Source organism: Phoca vitulina, unplaced genomic scaffold, assembly GCF_004348235.1.
Source record: "Phoca vitulina isolate PV1807 unplaced genomic scaffold, GSC_HSeal_1.0 scaffold61, whole genome shotgun sequence".
Lineage (NCBI taxonomy): Eukaryota > Metazoa > Chordata > Mammalia > Carnivora > Phocidae > Phoca > Phoca vitulina.
Genome location: NW_022589764.1, coordinates 8,212,003 through 8,232,010, shown reverse-complemented (window position 1 = coordinate 8,232,010; position 20,008 = coordinate 8,212,003). Strand labels below are relative to the sequence as shown.

The window sequence follows — 20,008 nt, the reverse complement described above, 5'->3', positions numbered from 1 at the left end:
ATGTTAGATTTTACAAATTATTTTCAGAAAAAATAAAGAGAAGTGGCATTCATTATTCTAAGCCTAAAGTAAATCTACCACTTCCAGCTATGTGACCCTGGAGCCTAGCTTAACCTCTTTGGGGCTCAGAGCCCACCTAGGGACATGGTGAAGATTAAATGAAATTCTATCTCCAAATGGTTTCACACATGGTTTGGCTCATAAAAGAGCAACACAGATTTACACTGGTTGTGAATGTGTAAAATACCAGGAAAACTCCCAAAAGTATTACCTGTTTGACATTAGCCATTCTCACCTCTTGACAAGTGACATCCAGATTAAGTAATAGTTCTTTATTTTAAATGTCATTATTTGGGTGCCTGGCTGGCTCAGTCGGCGGTAGAGCATGTAACTCTTGATCTTGGGGTTGTGAGTTTGAGTCCCGTGTTGGACACAGAGATTACGTAATAAAAAATTTTTTTGGAAAATATAAAATAAAACAAAATGTCATTATCAAAAGCTGTTGATCAGGTAGCATGATTTTGTGAACCAAGAAGTGGTACCAAGATTTGGTGCTGTTCTGTGATGTGCAAAGTGGTCCAGAAACATCTCCACTCCAGGGTAACCTCAGAGTAAATTCAGTTTGATTCTGGATGCCTTCGAGGTAGGCCTGGAGGTCTGAATTAAATTCAGGGCCACATGGGCCCTCCGGCTCTTGCAACTTGGATACCATCCAGAACAGGGTTTCTCAAACTTGGCACTATTGACATCCAGGCAGGATAATTCTTTGTGGGGGAGGAGGGTGCTGTCCTGTGCATTACAGGGTATTCGGCAGCATCACTGGCCTCCACTCGCTAAATGCCAGTAGTACCCACCTCCCTCTTCATCATGACAATCCAGGATGCCATGTTCCCTGGAGTGCAAAGTCACCCCCAGTTGAGAACCACTGGCCTAGTGGAAGACCTCTCTTTCCTATCCATCCCAGAAGCTATTAACCCAAAAGCAGTGCTGCATCTCTAGGCTGTTGTAGAAATTAGTGCCACCATCAGATACATGAGGGTGACAGGGGTGAGATTCCTACCACACCACTACTGAATTGAGAACCACTCATGTACAAAGACTGATACAAAGTGTCCACTTCCTCCATCTCCATTCAGAGCCCCAGGGATGCCCCAGGTGGCCAAATCTCTGAGTTCAGAAGGAACTATTAAACATGGTAAGATAAACAATGATTACCTACTGGGATTAAGAAAGTATAAATAATGTGCCTTTTTCTGTTTCTTCCTAATAACACAGAGCACGGTAACAACGCACTGCCCTCCTGTGGGGCTGTCAGAGACTCGGGTTCCATTGCTAGGATCTACAACAAAATGAAGAAATAAAGTACAATCTTGAAGGGAAGTGATTTTAGCACGACTAAAATAGCCTTGAGAATCTTATGTTCCTACAAGTCCAAAGTCAGGGATAAAAAAAAAGTTAACCTTATTTCTTTTATTTCTGTTCATATGCTTAGTGCTTATGCTGAGAGAGGGCTGCTAATTTTAATGTTCACTTACTTATAAAATGTTATATAAGGATAACATAAAATACTTAAATACAATTAAAGAAAGGACTTAGACGGGGCGCCTGGGTGGCTCAGTCGTTAAGCATCTGCCTTCAGCTCAGGTCATGATGCCAGGGTCCTGGCTGGATCAAGCCCCATATCGGGCTCCCTGCTCGACCGGAGCCCTGCTTTTCCCTCTCCCACTCCCCGTGCTTGTGTTCCCTCTCTCGCTCTCTCTCTGTGTCAAATAAATAAATAAAATCTTTTAAAAAAATTAAATAGGGGCGCCTGGGTGGCTCAGTCGGTTAAGCGTCTGCCTTCAGCTCGGGTCGTGGTCCCAGGGTCCTGGGATCGAGCCCCACATCGGGCTCCCTGCTCAGCGGGGAGTCTGCTTCTCCCTCTGCCACTCCCCTCCACTTGTGCTCTCTCTCTGGCTCGCTCTCTCTCAAATAAATAAAATCTTAAAAATAAAATAAATAAAAATAAATAAAGAAAATAAAATAAAGAAAGAAAGGACTTAGAATGCAGGATACAAAATCAACGTACAGAAATCTGTTGCATTTCTATACACCAATAATGAAGCAACAGAAAGATAAATTAAGAAAACAATCTCATTTACAATTGCACCAAAAATAGTAAGATACCTAGAAATAAACCTAGGAGCGCCTGGGTGGCTCAGTCGTTAAGCATCTGCCTTCGGCTCAGGTCATGATCCCAGGGTCCTGGGATCGAGCCCCACATCAGGCTCCCTGCTCAGCGGGGAGCCTGCTTCTCCCTCTCCCACTCCCCCTGCTTGTGTTCCCTCTCTCACTGTGTCTCTCTCTGTAAAAATAAATAAATAAAATCTTAAAAAAAAAAAGAAAAGAAAAAAAAAGAAATTAAACCTAACCAAAGAGGTGAAAGACCTGTACTCTAAAAACTTAAAACGCTGATAAAAGAAACTAAAGATGACACAAAGAAATGGAAAGACATTCCATCCTCACGGAATGGAAGAACAAATATTGTTAAAATGTCTATACTACCCAAAGCAATCTGCACATTTAATGCAATCCCTGTCAAAATACTAATAGCATTTTTCACAGAACTAGAACAAACAAGCCTAAAATTTGTATGGAACCACAGAAGACCCAAAATAGCCAAGGCACAATTCCAGGCTTCAAGTTGTATTACAAAGCTGTAGTAATCAGTTATCTCTACACCCAACATGGGGCTCGAACTCACGACCCCAAGATCAAGAGTCCCATGCTCTACCAACTGAGCCAGCCAGGCTCCCACAGAGCTGCAGTCATCAAAACTGTATGGTGCTGGCACAAAAATAGACACATAGATCAATGGAACAGAACAGAAATTCCAGAAATGAACCCATAATTATATGGTCAATTAATCTTCAATAAAGTAGGAAAGAATATCCAATGGGAAAAAGTCTCTTCAACAAATGATGTTAGGAAAACTGCACAGCAACTTGCAAAAGAATGAAACTGGACCACTTCCTTACACCATACACAAAAATAAATTCAAAATAGATTCAAGACCTAAATGTGAGTCAGAAAACCATAAAAATCCTAGAGGAGAGCACAGGCAGTAACCTCTTTGACAGCAACTGTAGCAACTTCTTACTAGATATGTCTCCTAAGGCAGGGAAAAAAAAGGAAAAATAAACTATCAGGACATCAAAATAAAGTTTCTGCACAGTGAAGGAAATAATCAACAAAACTAAAAGACAACCTGTGGGATGGGAGAAGATATCTGCAAATAACATATCCAATAAAGGGTTAGTATCCAAAATATATAAAGAACTTACAAAACTCAACACCCAAAAAACAAATAATCCAATTTAAAAAATGGGCAGAAGACATGAACAGACATTTCTCCAAAGAAGACGTAGAAATGGCCAACAGACTCACCAGGAAAAGATACTCATCATCAGGGAAATGCAAATCAAAACTACAATGAGATACCACCTCACAGAATGACTGTCAGAATGACTAAAATCAAAAACATAAGAAACAACAGGTGTTGGCGAGGATGTGGAGAAAGGGGAAACCTCTCGCACTGTTGGTGGGAATGCAAAGTGGTGCAGCCACTCTGGAAAACAGTATGGAGGTTCCTCAAAAAGTTAAAAATAGAACTATCCTATGATCCAGCAATTGCACTACTAGGTATTTACTCAAAGAATACAAAAATACTAATTCGAAGGTATACATGTACCCTGATGTTTATAACAGCTTTATTTACAATAGCCAACTTATGGAAGCAGCCCAGGTGTCCATTACCATTAACTGATGAATGGATAAAGATGTGGTAGACACACCCACACACACACACACTGGAATATTACTCAGCCATAAAAAAGAATGAAATCTTGCCATTTGCAATGACATGGATGGAGCCAGAGAATATTATGCTAAGTGAAATAAGTCAGAGAAAGACGAATTCCGTATGATTTCACTCATGCAGAATTTAAGAAACAAAACAAACAAGCAAAGGGAAAAAAGAGAGAGAGAAATCAAGAAACAGACTTAATTATAGAGAACAAACTGATGGTTACCAGAGGGGAAGGGAGTACGGGGTTGGGTTAAATAGGTGATGGGGAGTAAGGAGTACACTTGTCATGACGAGCAATGGGTGTTGTACAGAAGTGTTGAATCACTATATTATACATCTGAAGCTAATATAATACTGTATACTAACTGACTGGAATTAAAATAAACTTTAAAATAAAAAAATTTAAAAAGAAAGGACTTAGAAAACATTTAACTATAAATAATTAAAACATTTTTTAAAAATCTATGGTATAAACTTTTTGAAGTGTTAGTGACAATTTTCTTAATAATGCATGCCTTGTTTATGCCTATGTTTTATAAAAGATTAGTATTTGGAGTATCTTCCCAATAAAGACGGGCTCTTGGCACGTAACAGCTGAAAGTTCCTTGTGCACATGCACACATATGTCTGTGTGTATATTCAGATATACACATATTAGACAAAATAAATAACACTGATATTGTTTTAAAGTGTTTTCAAAAGCATCACTCACTTCATCCTCAACAACTCCAGAACAGTGGATTCCCAAACTAAAGTTAAGATTGTTGTATTTTATAGATAATGTGAGTAGAAGAAATAAATTCTCGAAGTTTTTATATCTTTCCCCAAATTGAAACAGTTCAAGATCTTCACAAAAGCAAAAGAAACAAACCACAGTTTTTGGTAAATTTTATGTCCTAAACTGAAGAAAAGTTGCATATTAAGACTGACAGATTACACTTCAATAAAATGTTGGCTAAAATAAATATATGACCAAATATATTACCCTTAAATCCTGTAGGAATAGTAATTAAAACTGCATTTTTCTTGAGTAATAAAATATTAGAATTTACCAAATGCCTACTGCCTCCTGATTTTTCTTGGTCCTAGTATAGTATTACAAGAATTATTAATAAAAACCAAAAAGAATCCAGGCTATTGTTATAAGGCTCTTCTGCCTTCTCAATCTAACTGCAAATGAAATAAGCAATTATAATTCAAAAAATGTACCATCTGTTATCATAAATTAATCTGCACTATCAACATTTTATATGTTTTTACTGTAATAATATCCAACAAAACCTTTTTAAAATCACTGCACCGATTCCAGGCTGATTCTTGCCCCACATGCAAACTGAAGGCTGTTTGGCCAATTTGAGAAAGGTGTCCACCAGCCGCTGTTTCTGTCCGTTGGGATTCACCAAGTGGAAGGTCTTCGCCAGAGTTTTTAGTTCAGGAGCAGAAAGCAGTTCAAGCACTTCAGAGAGTTCTTGCAACTCAGACTCTGAAATGGATTTGAAAAAAAACAAAAACAAAAACAAAACCATAGTTTTAAAGATTTTACTATTTTCTAGCTCTATTTAAGAAGAATGAAGCTTATTTAGATGCAAATATAATGAAATTCTACTGTAAAATTGTAATTAGTAGAGGCACCTGGGTGGCTCCATTGTTTAAGCATCCTACTCTTGATTTCTGGCTCTGGTCATGATCTCAGGGTTGTGAGACTGAGCCCCGCATCAGGCTCTGCATTGGGCATGGAGCCTGCTTAAGATTCTCTCTCCCCCTCTCCCACTGCCTCGCCCCCCTCCCTCTCTTAAAAAGACATTGTGATTAGTTTGCCAAACCAATTATTACAGAATATGGAAAATAGGTATCTCATAAAAGTTAGAAAATAGAATTTCCCGCTAAAAAGTAAAGGAAAGTCTGAATAAAATAAAGACACATACGGATAGCTACTATGTTTTGGAAATCCTCCTAAAAAACTCACTGGTGTATTTGCTCTCTGATTACAAGGCCTCCAACCCGATCTCTCCCAAACAGGTCAGAGAATAAACTTGACCATCAGCTCTCCTCCCTCCCCACAGGCTCCGGCTGGACACCCTTTCATGGGTTCACTCACTCAGCATACATCGACATGTCTGCTATTATGGGAGCCAGACACCATGCTAGACCCGGGATTCAGCTGAGTCAGACCTGGCTGGTGTCTGCCTTCAAGGCATTTACAACTTAGGGCAGCGTCTTTTTCCTCCATTCGGTAACTACTTACTGGGTGCACACTGCATACCAAGTAATGTTCGATGGCTTTGGGCACACTACAATGAACAAACCAAGTCCTGACCCACCAGGAACTCACCTCCTTGCATAACAAGCAAGTCTACGTGTCATGTGCTGGTAACTATTATAAAGAAAGACAAAACTGACGAAGGCAAAGCGAACGTGGTGGGAGGGCTGGCTATGTACGCAGGGCAGTCAGGCAAATCTCTGATGAGCTGACACAGAGCAGAGTGAGATGAAATGAGGGAGCACGTGCAGGGAGCCAGGAAGCGTGGGGCAGCAAGTATGAGGCTCGGAGAGGGGAGTGCACCGAGCACGCTGAGGAACACCAAGGGCTCTGCAGCACTGGTGGAGTGAGCAGGAAGGGCAGCAGAGCCCGGGCCCACAGCTCGTGCACATCGACGACAGGACTTGGACTTGATTGAGTGCAACAATGAGCCACTGGGGTTCTGGTTTTGTTGCTTAAAGGTCATTTAAAGGTAAGTCAAGGCTCCCCTGGGAAGCCTAGCAAACTTGTGAATTTATGAATCTGCATTAAATGCTCCAAGTCAGGTAAGGACAGAAGCTCCCAGGTGACTCTTAGGGCACTGACATGCGGGAAGCAGTGCTCCAAGCAGGGCCCCGTGTCCCGCTGCCTAGTCCCTCACATTTGAACTTCTTCAGGGCACCTCTCTGCTTTGCCCCCAGCCCCACCACCGCACCTAACCTCACCTTACTAACCGCTCTCCTCAACAAACTTCCACACAGACACCACCTGGCTTTTGCCTGATTTGCTTATTTCGGTCTAAACTGTCAGCAATTACCCAAGACTCCCATTCTCCCTCCACCTACGTTTCCAGTACAATACTGCATTCAGTATGGGTAGGTGCTCAAGGACAAGACCAGCAAGGCTACTTAACAGTCTCCTCGGCTTACATCAACGAACTTCGAAACTCTAAGAGCTCTATGTGTGTGCAGGAGGGGGTGGATGAAGCTTGCAGAGGCAGTATTAGCTGCAAGCAAACGAGCTTTATTCTATCACAAAGATGAGGTGTCTGAATGAGTCAGATTCCTGCTGGAAGGTGAGAGCTGAGAAGGAGGAGTTTCTCCGGTGGCCCACAGCCACATAGCTATCCAGAGAGGACTTTATCGTCCTAAACATGAGTCAAGAAAACAACAGTAGTCTTCATCCAGGCTAATAATGGCTTTAACATGAATAATGTGTTGTCCTAAGGTTAAAAACTCAACTAAAACAAAAACAAAAACAATTACTATTTACCAGGCACCAACCGGGAGAGGACACCATACTAGTTATCACCACTGTTCTGCAGGAACTTAGTTCTTCATGTCCTATTTTCATTTTACATTTCCTTTGACTAATCATACCTGTCTGCAGAAAGCCTGCTTGCTGCAATTCTCCAATCACAGGTGTTAGGTCAGAGGCAATCTCTTCGTATTCCAATTTATTCATCTTAATCCAGCCAAATTTACGTTGAAAAAGTCTTACATATAACTTCTGACCACTAGCTGCAATAAAGTTAAGAAAAATAGTGAAAAATCTCTCTTCTCAACACAACCAATATTCACGTTTTAAAATTGAGTTTAAAAATAAAATACATTCTATTAAAAATACACTTATGCTGAGGCACCTGGGTGGTTCAGTCGGTTAAGCATCTGACTCTTGGTTTTGGCTCAGGTCATGATTTCATGGGTCATGAGACCAAGCCCCGCATGGGGCTCCACGGAGAGTCTGCTCGAGAGTCTCTCCCTCTGCCTCTCCCCCCGTCAACACGCACACTTGTGCTCTCTCTTAAAATACATCTTAAAAAAGTAAATAAATACACTCAATGCTTGCTCAAATGATCTTCCAAGAAAATCTTTCTCTTCCTTTGGAAAATATAATTTATTTCAGATAGAAGTCCCCATGGAGACATCTCCTTGCCCTGTGTGCCTGTCACCACAGGACAGGAAGAGCATCCAGGGTGGGAAGCCCTGGGCCAGCTCTGCCACTTCTGAACTATACAAGTCTATGAACCTCACTGAGACTCCATTTTCTCTTCTGTTAAAAAAAAAAAGGGGGCTGGGGCAATAACACCATCTTCCCAAAGTTGGTGAAAAGATTAAACAAGATGAGGTATTCGATTATTGGTGGATCAACCACTAAAAAGTTCCAATATTGATAGTGGTTATTGGCCATTTCAAAAGTTCAAAGAACCAGGATTCCCATTTTCCAGCCACCACCGTTTTTCCTCCCTTAAAAGAAGCCCTACCCAGAATTCCAGTTATTTTGTTCTCTGCTTTCAGTTTAATACGCATGATTCTATTGTTGGCTGAAAATAATCTGAAAAGATTTTCAAAATACATGTAGCTTTGGTAAGGCAGCCATCCCTAACTCAGTGATCTTGGTAAAGTTATTTAATTAACCTGATCACAGTTTTCCTGTTATCTGGATTATCTTTAAATTTCTACCAATTCTAAAATGCTTTAATTATACTTCTTAAATCTTCAACTTTTAAAATCCCCCTTTTTTCTTTAAAGAGGCCAACTCGATTAGCACTTATTTTCACACAGAGACATTGCAAATGATATCTGTGGGGAGCCACACACAAGAATCTACAGAACTTGCACTAGGTAAACTATTCATACTTCTCAATTATACAGAAGCACAGAGCCATGGAGTACTCGAATGCTCACACGAATGCAAGCAGCAGCCAACCAAAGATCTGTGACTTCTGTAGTTAGAAGAGTCAATGTGGTGTCATTTATGCCCATGTTCTGGTGAGGACAGCGCAAGTGGAGATGGAGGCTGTGTGGATAATTTATGCAACTGTGCCCAGAGAAGTATCACTCACATGTTAAAAAGTAATACAAAGACTGTAATTCCACTGTGTTTACTTAAAACAAAAACCCTCCTCTTGAACATTACTGGTAATATTTATTTTTTTTAACTCAAGAGTCAGACCTGACTGCAAACTATGAGAGATCAGGATAGCCCCCAAGTAAGCTTTTCCTACCTCAGGGGGAACTTGGCTCCATAAAGCCATCATGGCCCGTTGGATTAGCAGTGCAACAAGGGTGGCTTTTGCTCCAAATCTGCACTGTCAGCATAGAACCACCACCGGCTGCCAAGGAACTGAGCATAGACCAATATTTTTAAATGCACCAATTTAGCCTGAAAGTTTCCAATTCCTCCACACCCTGACCTTAAAAGGCAGGGCCCAGAAACCTAAAATATTATCGGAGGAAAAAAATATGCCTTAATATACCTTGGTTTGTTCTTTCCTGTATTTTACTTCATTTTTGAGAAAATGGTATGTGAAAACAATAGAACCTAAGTTAAGCTTGATTACACGCTCAGAATGCAAAGTACCCTTTTCTAAATCACTGTATTTTTTTTAACCTAGAAAAGGCTGTTTTATAACCTTCAAATATACATATAAAGGAAAAACAGCTGCTTCCATTAAAACCAAAGTACAGCTTGTAAGGAGATGATACCACAGAAGCAGACATTACCAGACACAAAATCCTGTCTCTTTTTCAAGCATATTCTTCTCAAACCTTGTAGCTGGCTGATTTCCCTGAGTATTCCCAGAGGACTCACAGAACCACACTGACTCCTTGTGGTCATTAGATTACTGGCCAAATCAGGACAGCAAATGGAAAACAAAAACTTGGAAGCACACAAGGTTAAGATACCTGATAACTGATAAAATTTAGTTACAATTTCCTGCTCATGTTCATCGAAGAGCATCCTATCCTCTTCGTTCTCAAATACAGCTTTCAGCACCACCAGGAAACTCTGAAGGTAGTAAGGATGACTTGGTGGTACTGTAATTGTTCTATCAGGAACATCACAGCTTGACCCCTCCTCCGAAGGAATTCTGCAAGTGATTTCATTCTTTAAGTCACTGTCACTTTCCAGAAGGTCCTGGATGTTACAACCTTTAGAATCATCATGTGTAGAACTATGAGATTTTGCCTCCCAATCTGACAACTGTGTTTTAGCATCTGAAGCAACAGTCATTTTTACTTCTTCACAACTACCTGCCTCACATTTTTCAACATCTTTACCATCTATTCCTGTGATAGTCTCCCACTCAAGACTGTCCTCTGAAGTAGATCTCAATGGATTCCCAGGAGTTAAATTTGGTGAAAATAACACAGAAGCGTTATCTGAGAAGGCAGGGGTGAGGGGTGATCTCCCACATTCCTGGGTAGCCTTTTGGCTTTCAGCTTCCAGTACTTTAGTGCCTTCTACAGTATGTTCAGAAGTTCTCTGTTCCTTAAGAGAGTCACAGGTAAACACGTTTTCCTTTTGAGAACTGTTCTCCAAAATTTGATCCTTGTCCTCAGTCTCTGAACACTTATCAACTGGGCTCCTAACCACTGTGGATGAGGGACTCTGTGGACTCTTACTGGCAAATTCTTCATTCTCCTTACATATTGATCTTTTAGCCTCTATGTATCTTCTGGACAATTTAGATGATAGGCTTCCCAAAGTAATGACTTTCACATTATGATGTCTCAGCTTATCTGGACTTTTGCATGCCAAGTCATTATTTTTAAAGTAGGGACTGGTCTGTTTTATGCCCATTTTTGCTGAATCACTTTGGTCAGGGGTTAAACTTGTCTTTGATGGTGACAACTTTTCTGGCGTTACATTTTCTAAGACAGTATTGGTTAAATTTACTGGGGACCCATTTGAATTCTCTAAGCCAACATGCCTCAGATCAACTGGGGTGATGTCATCACTGTTAGCACACTTTTCATCAAGATGCCGGTTTAAGTCGTATCTCGGCACCATTTTACTACAAATGGGGCAGGCAAGTTTAGCAGGTGGGACATTGTTAAAAAACGAAATAATAGAGTTACACTCATTTTTTTTAGTTTTACTGATTGATAAACTTCTACGAGGTTTTTTCTTCACAGGAGATTTCCCTCCGGACATAATGAGTATTAGAAAAATGGGGTGTTTCCAGTAATAAAACCCAGGATATCACTGGGGAAAGACAGCACTAGTATACTTTTACGTCCCTGACTTGAAATAATAGCAAGTGGGATTCTAATTCTATTTGACTTCATGTTTTTCATTTAGTCAATTTCTTCTTCCTACAAAATAAAACACACGTGGATTAAAAACTGTTATGAATTCAACAACGTGGGGGGGGGGGGGGAAAGTAAAACATGCAATGGCAGTATCCCTTGAGATAAGGAGGAAAATCCTGGACTTGGGACAGGGCTCTACTTCCAGGTCTACCTGCAATCTCGGTGTGACCCTTAGCCATAAAACGAGCCCAACCCTGCTCCGCAGGGATAATTTCTGAGACTTCTTACGCTCTAAAATTATCCATTTTTTTTAAAAAGGGAAAATCTAACTACTCTAGATCCCTTTTTAAAACCACTGCATCAGTAACTGTTTCCGGGCGAAGAGAATGCCTATCTATCTGCACGATCCCCAGAGTCCCTTCAGTCTCACAGGCCGGTACAGAGGAACCCTCCAAGTCGCGGGCATCTGTCAACACGCTTGGGGCGCCCAGTGCAGCTTCGGCCACCGAACTTCCGAGGCTCTGGGGAGCACGGCCGGCCCTTCCCCCTGGGGCCGCGTGCGCGCACCTGGGACGCGCACCTGGGACTTGCACCTGGGCTCCGCCACCACGCCCTCCCGTCCGCCCTTCCTCCCCCCTCCCCGTCCGGCCGCCTCTATCCGCCCGCGCGATCCCCTCGAGCCCGCAGCGCCCACCAGAAAGCCAGCCCTCGACCCCAGCGGGCCGCCCCGCACTTCCCACCGGGCTCCGCGCGCCCAGGCATTCCCAGCCGATCCCCGCGTCTCGGCTCGGCACAGGCTCGGCAAATGGAGGCCCGAGTGATCGATCCTCCTCCCTTCCACAGTAAAGGCTTTCCCCCAGCCAGAGGGGCCGAAGCTGGCCGAGCCGTCCAGGGGGCCCCCGTGCACCCCCTCCTCCACACCTGGAGACCCCTGTACGTGCACTCGGAGGGAACCCCTGTCCCGAGACGGTGGGAAGGTGGCCTGTGGCGGGGCGCACTCAGTGTCACGGCGAAGCGGCCTCCTGCGGGCAGATGCACGCGGGGGCGCCAGTGACCCCGCGCCCGCGAGTCCGCGCGGAGGGCTCAGCGCTGCGCTGAACTTTCCCGTGGATGTGCTGCCCGCCGCCTTGCTGCTGAAGATGTGACTAACCTCAGGAGCAAAGGAACAATAAAATGTGGTCAAGGAGTTAGGAGTAGTGAGTGTGGAGTAGTCATTATTCCTGGTTTTCATATGGCTTCATTGTGAAGTTATACAGTTTAGTGTATAATGCTGCTTAACAACGGAAAAATTTACCTGAAACAGAAAGTGTATCACTCAGCTCTTGAGCACTGATACCAGCTGGTTCCAGCATCCCCATGAATGATCCAGAATGCCTGAGCGCAGGGGCCCCGTGTTGCCCTTTACCAGTGCTTATATCTGGGGCCAGCACGTGTAATTACTCCGTAAATACGTGTAAGATGAAGGCATGAATAAATGAGCAGGCCAAAGAGAAAAGGGACATGAATAGGGAATTCACCAACAAATATGTATTGAGTGCCTACCTCCTGTCACGTAATGTCCTTGATGCTCGAAATATGGCAGTGAACAGAATGAGGACTGGGAGAAAAATCCCTGCCTCGCCGGAGAATGCATTCTGGTGGAGGAAGACAGAGAAAAAACAAAAAAATCAACGATGTAGACAATTAAAAGACGAATACTTTGAAGAGAAAGCCAGGAACCTCAGGGGGAGGGCAGGGAGGAGGATTACAATGTGAAAGAGTGGTAAGGAAAGGCTTCGCTGAAGAAGGTAATCTTTGAGCAGACTTGAAGGAGGTAAAGCAGTGAATACTTGAGAGAAGGGAATTGTAAGCAGATGAAACAGCAACAGGTAGTGTTCCCTGAGGTAGAAACTTGCCTAACAAATCTAAAAACACCAAGAAGGCCGAGACAAGTCACTGGAGCAGAAGGGAAGTGAGCGAGGTAGCAGAGGGCAGATCATGTAGGGTACCAAACATTTTCTGTAAAGGGCAGGTAATAAATGTTTTAGGCTTTGCTGGCCATAGGGCCTCTGGTCACACTGCTGTAGTGTGAAAGCAGCCATAGAGGATATGTAATATGAGTGTGACTGTGTTACAATAAAACTTTATTTACAAATAGCTGACCACATTTGGCCTCTGGCTATAGTCTGCTGACATTTGATAAAAGGCCTGGCTGGTCACATGGATTTTAGCATTTACTGTGAGTGATATGGAGGAACCACTCCCCCTGTTAAGCATAGATGATGGGGAGAGATGATAGCAGCTTGGGTCAGAGGGCTAATGTTTTACTTGTAAGAAATATCCAAGATTCGGGCGCCTGGGTGGCTCAGTTGGTTAAGCGACTGCCTTCGGCTCAGGTCATGATCCTGGAGTCCCGGGATCGAGTCCCACATCGGGCTCCCTGCTCAGCAGGGAGTCTGCTCCTCCCTCTCATGCTCTCTGTCTCTCATTCTCTCTCTCACAAATAAATACAATCTTAAAAAAAAAAAAAAACACTGTCCCTGTCTTCCAAGAACTTCTATAAAAAAAAATAAATAAATAAATATCAAAGATTCTGGATACATTGAGTAGGTATAACCAACAGAATTTGCTCATGGTAGGGGCGCCTGGGTAGCTCAGTTGGTTGAGCGTCTGCCTTTGGCTCAGGTCATGATCCCAGGGTCCTGGGATGGAGCCCCGCATTGGGCTCCCTGCTCAGCGGTAAGCCTGCTTCTCCCTCTCCCTCTGCTGCTCCCCCTGCTTGTGCTCTCTCTCTCTCTGTCAAATAAATAAATAAAATCTTAAAAAAAAAAAAAAATTTGTTTATGGTAAAAGATGTAAGGTATGAGGGAAAGAAAAACTTTGGCCCATCAACTAGAAGGATGGAGGGGAAAAAAAATCATGAGTTCAGTTTCAGACACATGTCAGTCCACTCACAGACTGGATGGCTTACAAATAACAGAAGTTTACTTCTCACATTTCTCTTGGCTAGAAGTCCAAGATCAGGGTGCCAGCATGGTCAGGTGCTTCTTCTGGATCCCAGGCTTCTCGTTGTATCCTCACAGGGTGAAAGGGGCTAGGGAGCCCTGTAAGGTCTGTTTTATAAGAGCACAATTCCCATTCATGAGGGCTCCACTCTCATGACCTAATCACCTCTCAAAGGCCTCACCTCCTAATACCATTACATTGGGGGTTAGCATTTCAACATGAATTTGGGGCAGGAGGGGTGGGGCATACACAAACGTTCAAACCATGGCAACATGTAAGTTTGAAATGCCAATCAGACATTGTTGTGGATGAAGACACTTGAATTCATTAATTAAATCAGGTCAGGAAATAAAAATTCGGGAATCATCAGGCTTTATATGGTATCAATATATGATACCACGGAGTGACTACAAATAGAGAATTAAAAGGTCAGGAAGACTGGACAGTGCAATAAAAAGAAGGGAGATGAGAGTGAGCCAGCAAACGAGTCTGAGAAGTTACCGGTGAGAAAGAAGGAAAAGAGCTAGCTTCCAGAAACCCAGGTGAATGATGTGTGTTGAGGATTGGGGGGGTGTCAGATGCAGCTGGAATGGACGATGAGCATTGAAGGCAACCATTAGATCTAACAATGTGGAGGGTATTTGGTACCTTTGACAAAAGCTATTGTGGAACAGTGGGATGATTGAATAGGATTCAAGAAAGATGGGGAGACAGGAATTGGAGACAATACAGGGACCCATTCAAAACCCGAGTTGGTATGAAGATTATTTTAAGCTGAAGGCATTTGGGATTCAACAGATACAGAAAGAAGCCTTCCTGGAGCTTCCCTTGTCTGACTAAAAGAAACTTCTAGGAAATCAGGCTGCCATAAATTCCCTCTTTGGGGGGGGGGGGAGGTGGATGGGGGTGGCTTTTATTACCAGGAAGGAGACCTAGAGAATATCTACCATAAATTCTCTCTCCAGGGAAATCTTATGGCCACAAAAATGGAAAAACTACCCCCACCTGCATGAACAACCATTATCACAAACTTTCTGATCTCCCATTTGTTCTTCTAGAAACTCATGTGCTCTTCCCCAAAGACCTTTTCTAACCCCTTCCTTTCCCTAACTTTAACCATTTATCAAGCTACTTCTTTTGTAAGCTCCCATAAGTATATGAATAATTTTTCCTGTTCATCTTCTTTTGTCAGTTTAATTCACAGGCCCCCAGGCACTAAATCTAAGAGGGCAGAGGAAAAGTTTTTCCTCTCCAACAACAGGAGGTGTAGACTTCAAGAGGTTTTGTAATGAAGGAAAGCAGAGAGGTATAGCAGAGCTAAAAGGGGAGGTGGGGCTAAGAGTTTTGTTTATTTAAGATGGGAAAAAAACCAGTATGTTTATATGCTGATAGGAACATTCAGGTAGAATGAAATCTGAAGCAGGAGAGAGAAAGGAGACTTGCTGGAGTAATATTCTTAGGTAGGTGAGGGGATGGGATACAGTTCACAAGTGAAGGGGTTGGCCAAGTAATGAAATAAATAGCATAGCACAAGAAAATCCCAAACTATTTATGGGAATGCAATAAATCCAGTCCCCAACACAGTAAATGTTGTAGGGTACTGAGGGAAATCTGACTGTTCAATAAATGGCTTTTGAGAATAGGTTACCTATGTGGAAAAATGAAATTGGATCCCTACCTCACACCAAATAAATACAAAGATTAAAAGGCTAACGAGATTAAAGTAACAATTGTGAAAAGCAAACTTCAAAACTTTTAGAACTCAGGCATTCCTCAGAGATATGGGTTTGGTTCCAGAGCACAATAAAGTATCACAATAAAGCAAATCAAATGAATTTTTTGGTTTCTCAGTGCATATAAAAATTATGTTTATACTACACTGCAGTCCATTAAGTGTGCAACAGCATTGTCTAAAAAAAAAAACTATGTATATGCCTTAATTTAAAAATACTTTATTGCTAAAAAATGCTAACCATCATCTGAGCTTTCAGCAAATCACTGATCACAGATCACCATAACAAATACAATAATGAAAAAGTTTGAAATATTGCAAAAATTACCAAAATGCGACCCAGAGACATGAAATGAGCAAATGCTGTTGGAAAAATTGTGCCTATAGACTTGCTCAACACAGGATTGCCACAAACCTTCAATTTGTAAAAACGCAGTATCCAAACAATGAATCATGGAACACTACATCAAAAACTAATGATGTAATGTATGGTGATTAACATAACATAATAAAATTACATTTAAAAAAAACGCAGTATCTGCAAAGCACAATAAAGTAAAATACAATAACATGAGATATGCCTGCATAAGAGATAATTTTATTATCTTGAAGGGATTTTAGGATTCCTTAAGTAAGAGAAAAAGTGCTACCATAAAATAAGAGATTGATAAACACGACTATAGTTAAATTAAAAACTTTTTAGTAATGGCTTTGTAGCTTATATTTTATTGGGCTAAAAATCTTGCATATAACAAGTATAAACAATGTAAAAATTACAAACAATATAAAAATTACAGAAACAAATGTTTCATTACAATTTTAAATTATAAACAATTATAAAGTGTAAAAAAAAAGTCTACTTGAAAACATTGGAGAATGACCAAAAGTAGGCAGAAACTGGAGGGCCAGCAGCAAAAATAGTAACAATGCATCACAGGATTTTAACATACCTAGATGAATTATAGATGACAACAATAGCAAAAAGGATGAGATTGTAAATGTAAATATATCACTATAAAGGTCTTACATCGTATATGAAGTGGTAAAATATTAACTCTAAGTAGACTGTTTTAAGTTAAGGATGCATACTGTAATTCCTAAACAGCTGAAAATCAATGCAATGTAGAGCTAATACATTAAGAAAGATATTCAAGTAGAATATTAACATATTTTTTTATTTTAAAAACAGAAAAAGAGGAAGAGAAAATAATTAGAACAAAGAAAATAAATAGCAAAATGGTAAAACCAAGTACAACCAAACCAATAATTACATTAAATGTGCATGGACTAAAAGCTCCAATTAAAAGATAGAACCAGAGGAACCTGGGTGTCGTTGGTCAGGCATCTGACTTCAGCTCAGGTAGTGATCTCAGGCTCTCTGTTCAGCCGGGAGTCTGCTTGTCCCTCTGTCCCTCCCCCTCCCCCTGCTCATGCTCGCTCTCTCTCTCTCTCAAATAAATAAAATCTTTAAAAATAAATAAAAGATAGAATGTGTCAGATTAGACTTAAAAAGCAATTCCTAACTATGTGATATATGTAAAAGACACAGGCAATTGGGAAGTAAGAGAATGGAAAATAACATATTATTCAAACAAATATCAAAAGAGCCATAGTATTATATTGAAAATAGACTTCAAGACAGGGAGTACTACCAGAGAAAAAGACATCATTTTACAGTCAAAAGGGTCAATTTGTGAGAAAGACATAAAAAACCATAAATGGGTATATACCTGATAATAGGTCTTCAAAATGCATTAAGCAAAAACTGACACAATTATAGGAAGAGAAAAATCCACAATCATAATTAGAGATTTTAGTAAAAAAAATAAAAAATAACATAATTAGAGATTTTATATGCTTCTCTAATTGACAGAACTAAACAAAAAAAATCACTAAGGATACATAATAACTGAACAAAAATATCAAAGCTTTGGACTAACTGAAATATAGAACACTATATTCAACAACAGTAGAACACATATTTTTTCCTTTTCCTAGTGGTATAAGTTTACTAGTTCTAAAAACTACTTGTATATTCTAGGCTTGAGTAAATGAATAAATGTACTAACGATAATGGGAGCAAGATTTCTCACTGTTGGAAAAGGCATTATAAATAAGGAAAGAGTGAATACTAGAATTTAATCTGCAGGGGTATTAGATTAGAATCAGAGGTTTTGGTATGAACTCATATTTGGAATACATGTAACACACACACACCACACAACCACAATTTTCTAGCTCTGGTGAGTGGTGCTGGGGCGAAGTAGCAATGAGCACATCTGTTTGAAAATACCATTCTCCAAGAGGAACCAGGGTTCTGTGGGAAAATGGCCAATTCCAGGGAAAAGACAGGATAAGCCTGGAACATTTATTAGCCCCAGAAAATAAGGAAATGCTCAGAGAATAATGGGAACATATCAGAACTCAGAAATTAGTTTGAAGGGCCTTCCACTGTACTGGCCCGGAACAACTGGAAAATCAAAATTCATAATAAAAGGATTAAAAAACATTGAATAATATAAAAATCAGTCAATACTAAAATAAATGAGAAGGGAAAACTTTCCTTACAGAATGCCAAGTAATAGATATAGAAGAAATTAAGTTAGAAAATCATCAATGGATGCCAAAACTGGTGAGTTTGTTGAGGAATGGGATATTCAGAGTATCAAAGTATCTCCCTGATTATTAAGTAAAAAGGAAAAGCAGTAACTTTATAGTGGGGAAACCTGGTGGTCATCACTGTAACAAACTCGAAATGTTTTCAGCAGCAGCTTCACAGAAACAAACGGATTATCCTGACCCTCTGTACTGGAGGTACTAAAGACACACCTCTGCTTTGGCTTTCCTGCCAAAAATGTATAACCTCAATCTAATCCTGAGAAAACAGACAAATCCAATTTTGTGAGACGGTCTATATAACTGGCCTGTATGCCTCAAAAATGTTAGTCAAGACAAAGAAAGGCTCAGGAATTGGAAATTCAACAGACATAACACCTAAATACAATGAGGGATCTTAGAATTACTTGATCCTGGACCAGGGGAAAAGAGCTAGAAAGGACATTATTGGGACTACTGACAAAATTTGAATATGGACTACAGATTAATAGCATCATATTGATGCTAAATTTCCTGATTTTGATCATTATACTACAGCTCTATGTTCGTGAATATTCGTATTCTTAGGAAATACATACTGAAGTATTCAGGGGAAAGGGCCACAATGTCTCTAACTTCCTCTCAAATTGTTCAGAAGAAAACAAGGATAATAAAGCAAATGGAGCTAAATTTCCTGGAATTTTTCTGTAAAAATTATATATTTTTATTTATTTTATATGTATACATATATTTTACGTGAATTTTAAAATATTAAAAAACTAGCTAAAAATGAGACAGAGAACACACAACAAAATGCTCCATCTCATTAGCAGAGAAATATAAATTAATACCACACAGGTACATCATTTTATGTCCAGCAGAAAGGCACATTTTTTAAATCCTGCCAATGCCAAGTCTGACAAAGATATGATTAAGTGCAAGTTTGTACACCTACTTTGAAGAACAAGACAGCCTTAATCTTCTGCACTTTCTACCCAGCAATTCTATTCTAAAAGGCATTAGAGGCTAAAGCATAAGAGTGACAGTGTTTGGGAACAGGATGTTCGAAATGGCATTATTCCATATAAAACGAAACAAGTATCTTCACAAGACAGAGTAAATAAAATCATGATAGATGCATACGATATTATATGGCAGCAAAAACAAATAGCATTTTGGATGAATGAGGGAAATCAAGAGTGAAAAAGCAAGCAATAGGTGAGTGTACAGTGTTCTATTTTCCTAAAATTCAAGTACTAGTAAACAATGCATTGACTAGGGATACATGTGGTCAAATATATATGAATGTAAAGGAATGATGAACACACCGCTCAGAACCATGATTTCCTCTTTACCTCCTTACATAGTCAAGCGAAGCAGATGAAGAGCACCACTGAGTATTGCTTTGTGTTTTTGAAGATTTTTTTTTAAGTAATCTCTACACCCAATGTAGGGCTCGAATTTAAAACCCTGAGATTTAGAGTCCCATGCTCCACCAACTAAGCCAACCAGGGGCCCTGTTGTGTGTTTTAGATAAAGGATGGTTTCTCCAACGTTACGTGATGCTTCTA

The 20,008-nt window shown here is 40.5% G+C and overlaps 1 protein-coding gene across 7 annotated transcripts in view; it reads right to left on the bottom strand.

The window, feature by feature from the left end:
* Window positions 1-12,067, bottom strand: part of FAN1 (FANCD2 and FANCI associated nuclease 1) — a 31,492-nt gene extending 19,425 nt beyond the window's left edge. For 2 of the 7 annotated variants that reach the window (XM_032391226.1, XM_032391232.1), the window contains exons 1-4: window positions 11,820-11,890; window positions 9,776-11,188; window positions 7,466-7,606; window positions 5,129-5,330 (exon numbers count right to left, since the gene is read on the bottom strand). In XM_032391226.1, coding sequence (XP_032247117.1) covers window positions 5,129-5,330; window positions 7,466-7,606; window positions 9,776-11,027 — 1,595 coding nt within the window. In that variant the 5' untranslated portion in view covers window positions 11,028-11,188; window positions 11,820-11,890. Of the gene's footprint in view, window positions 1-5,103; window positions 5,331-7,465; window positions 7,607-9,775; window positions 11,189-11,555; window positions 11,789-11,819; window positions 11,891-12,046 lie in introns of those variants that run through there. The other 5 variants (XM_032391229.1, XM_032391227.1, XM_032391231.1 and 2 more) reach the window with 5 other exon arrangements.
* Between the last annotated feature and the right edge of the window lie 7,941 nt (window positions 12,068-20,008).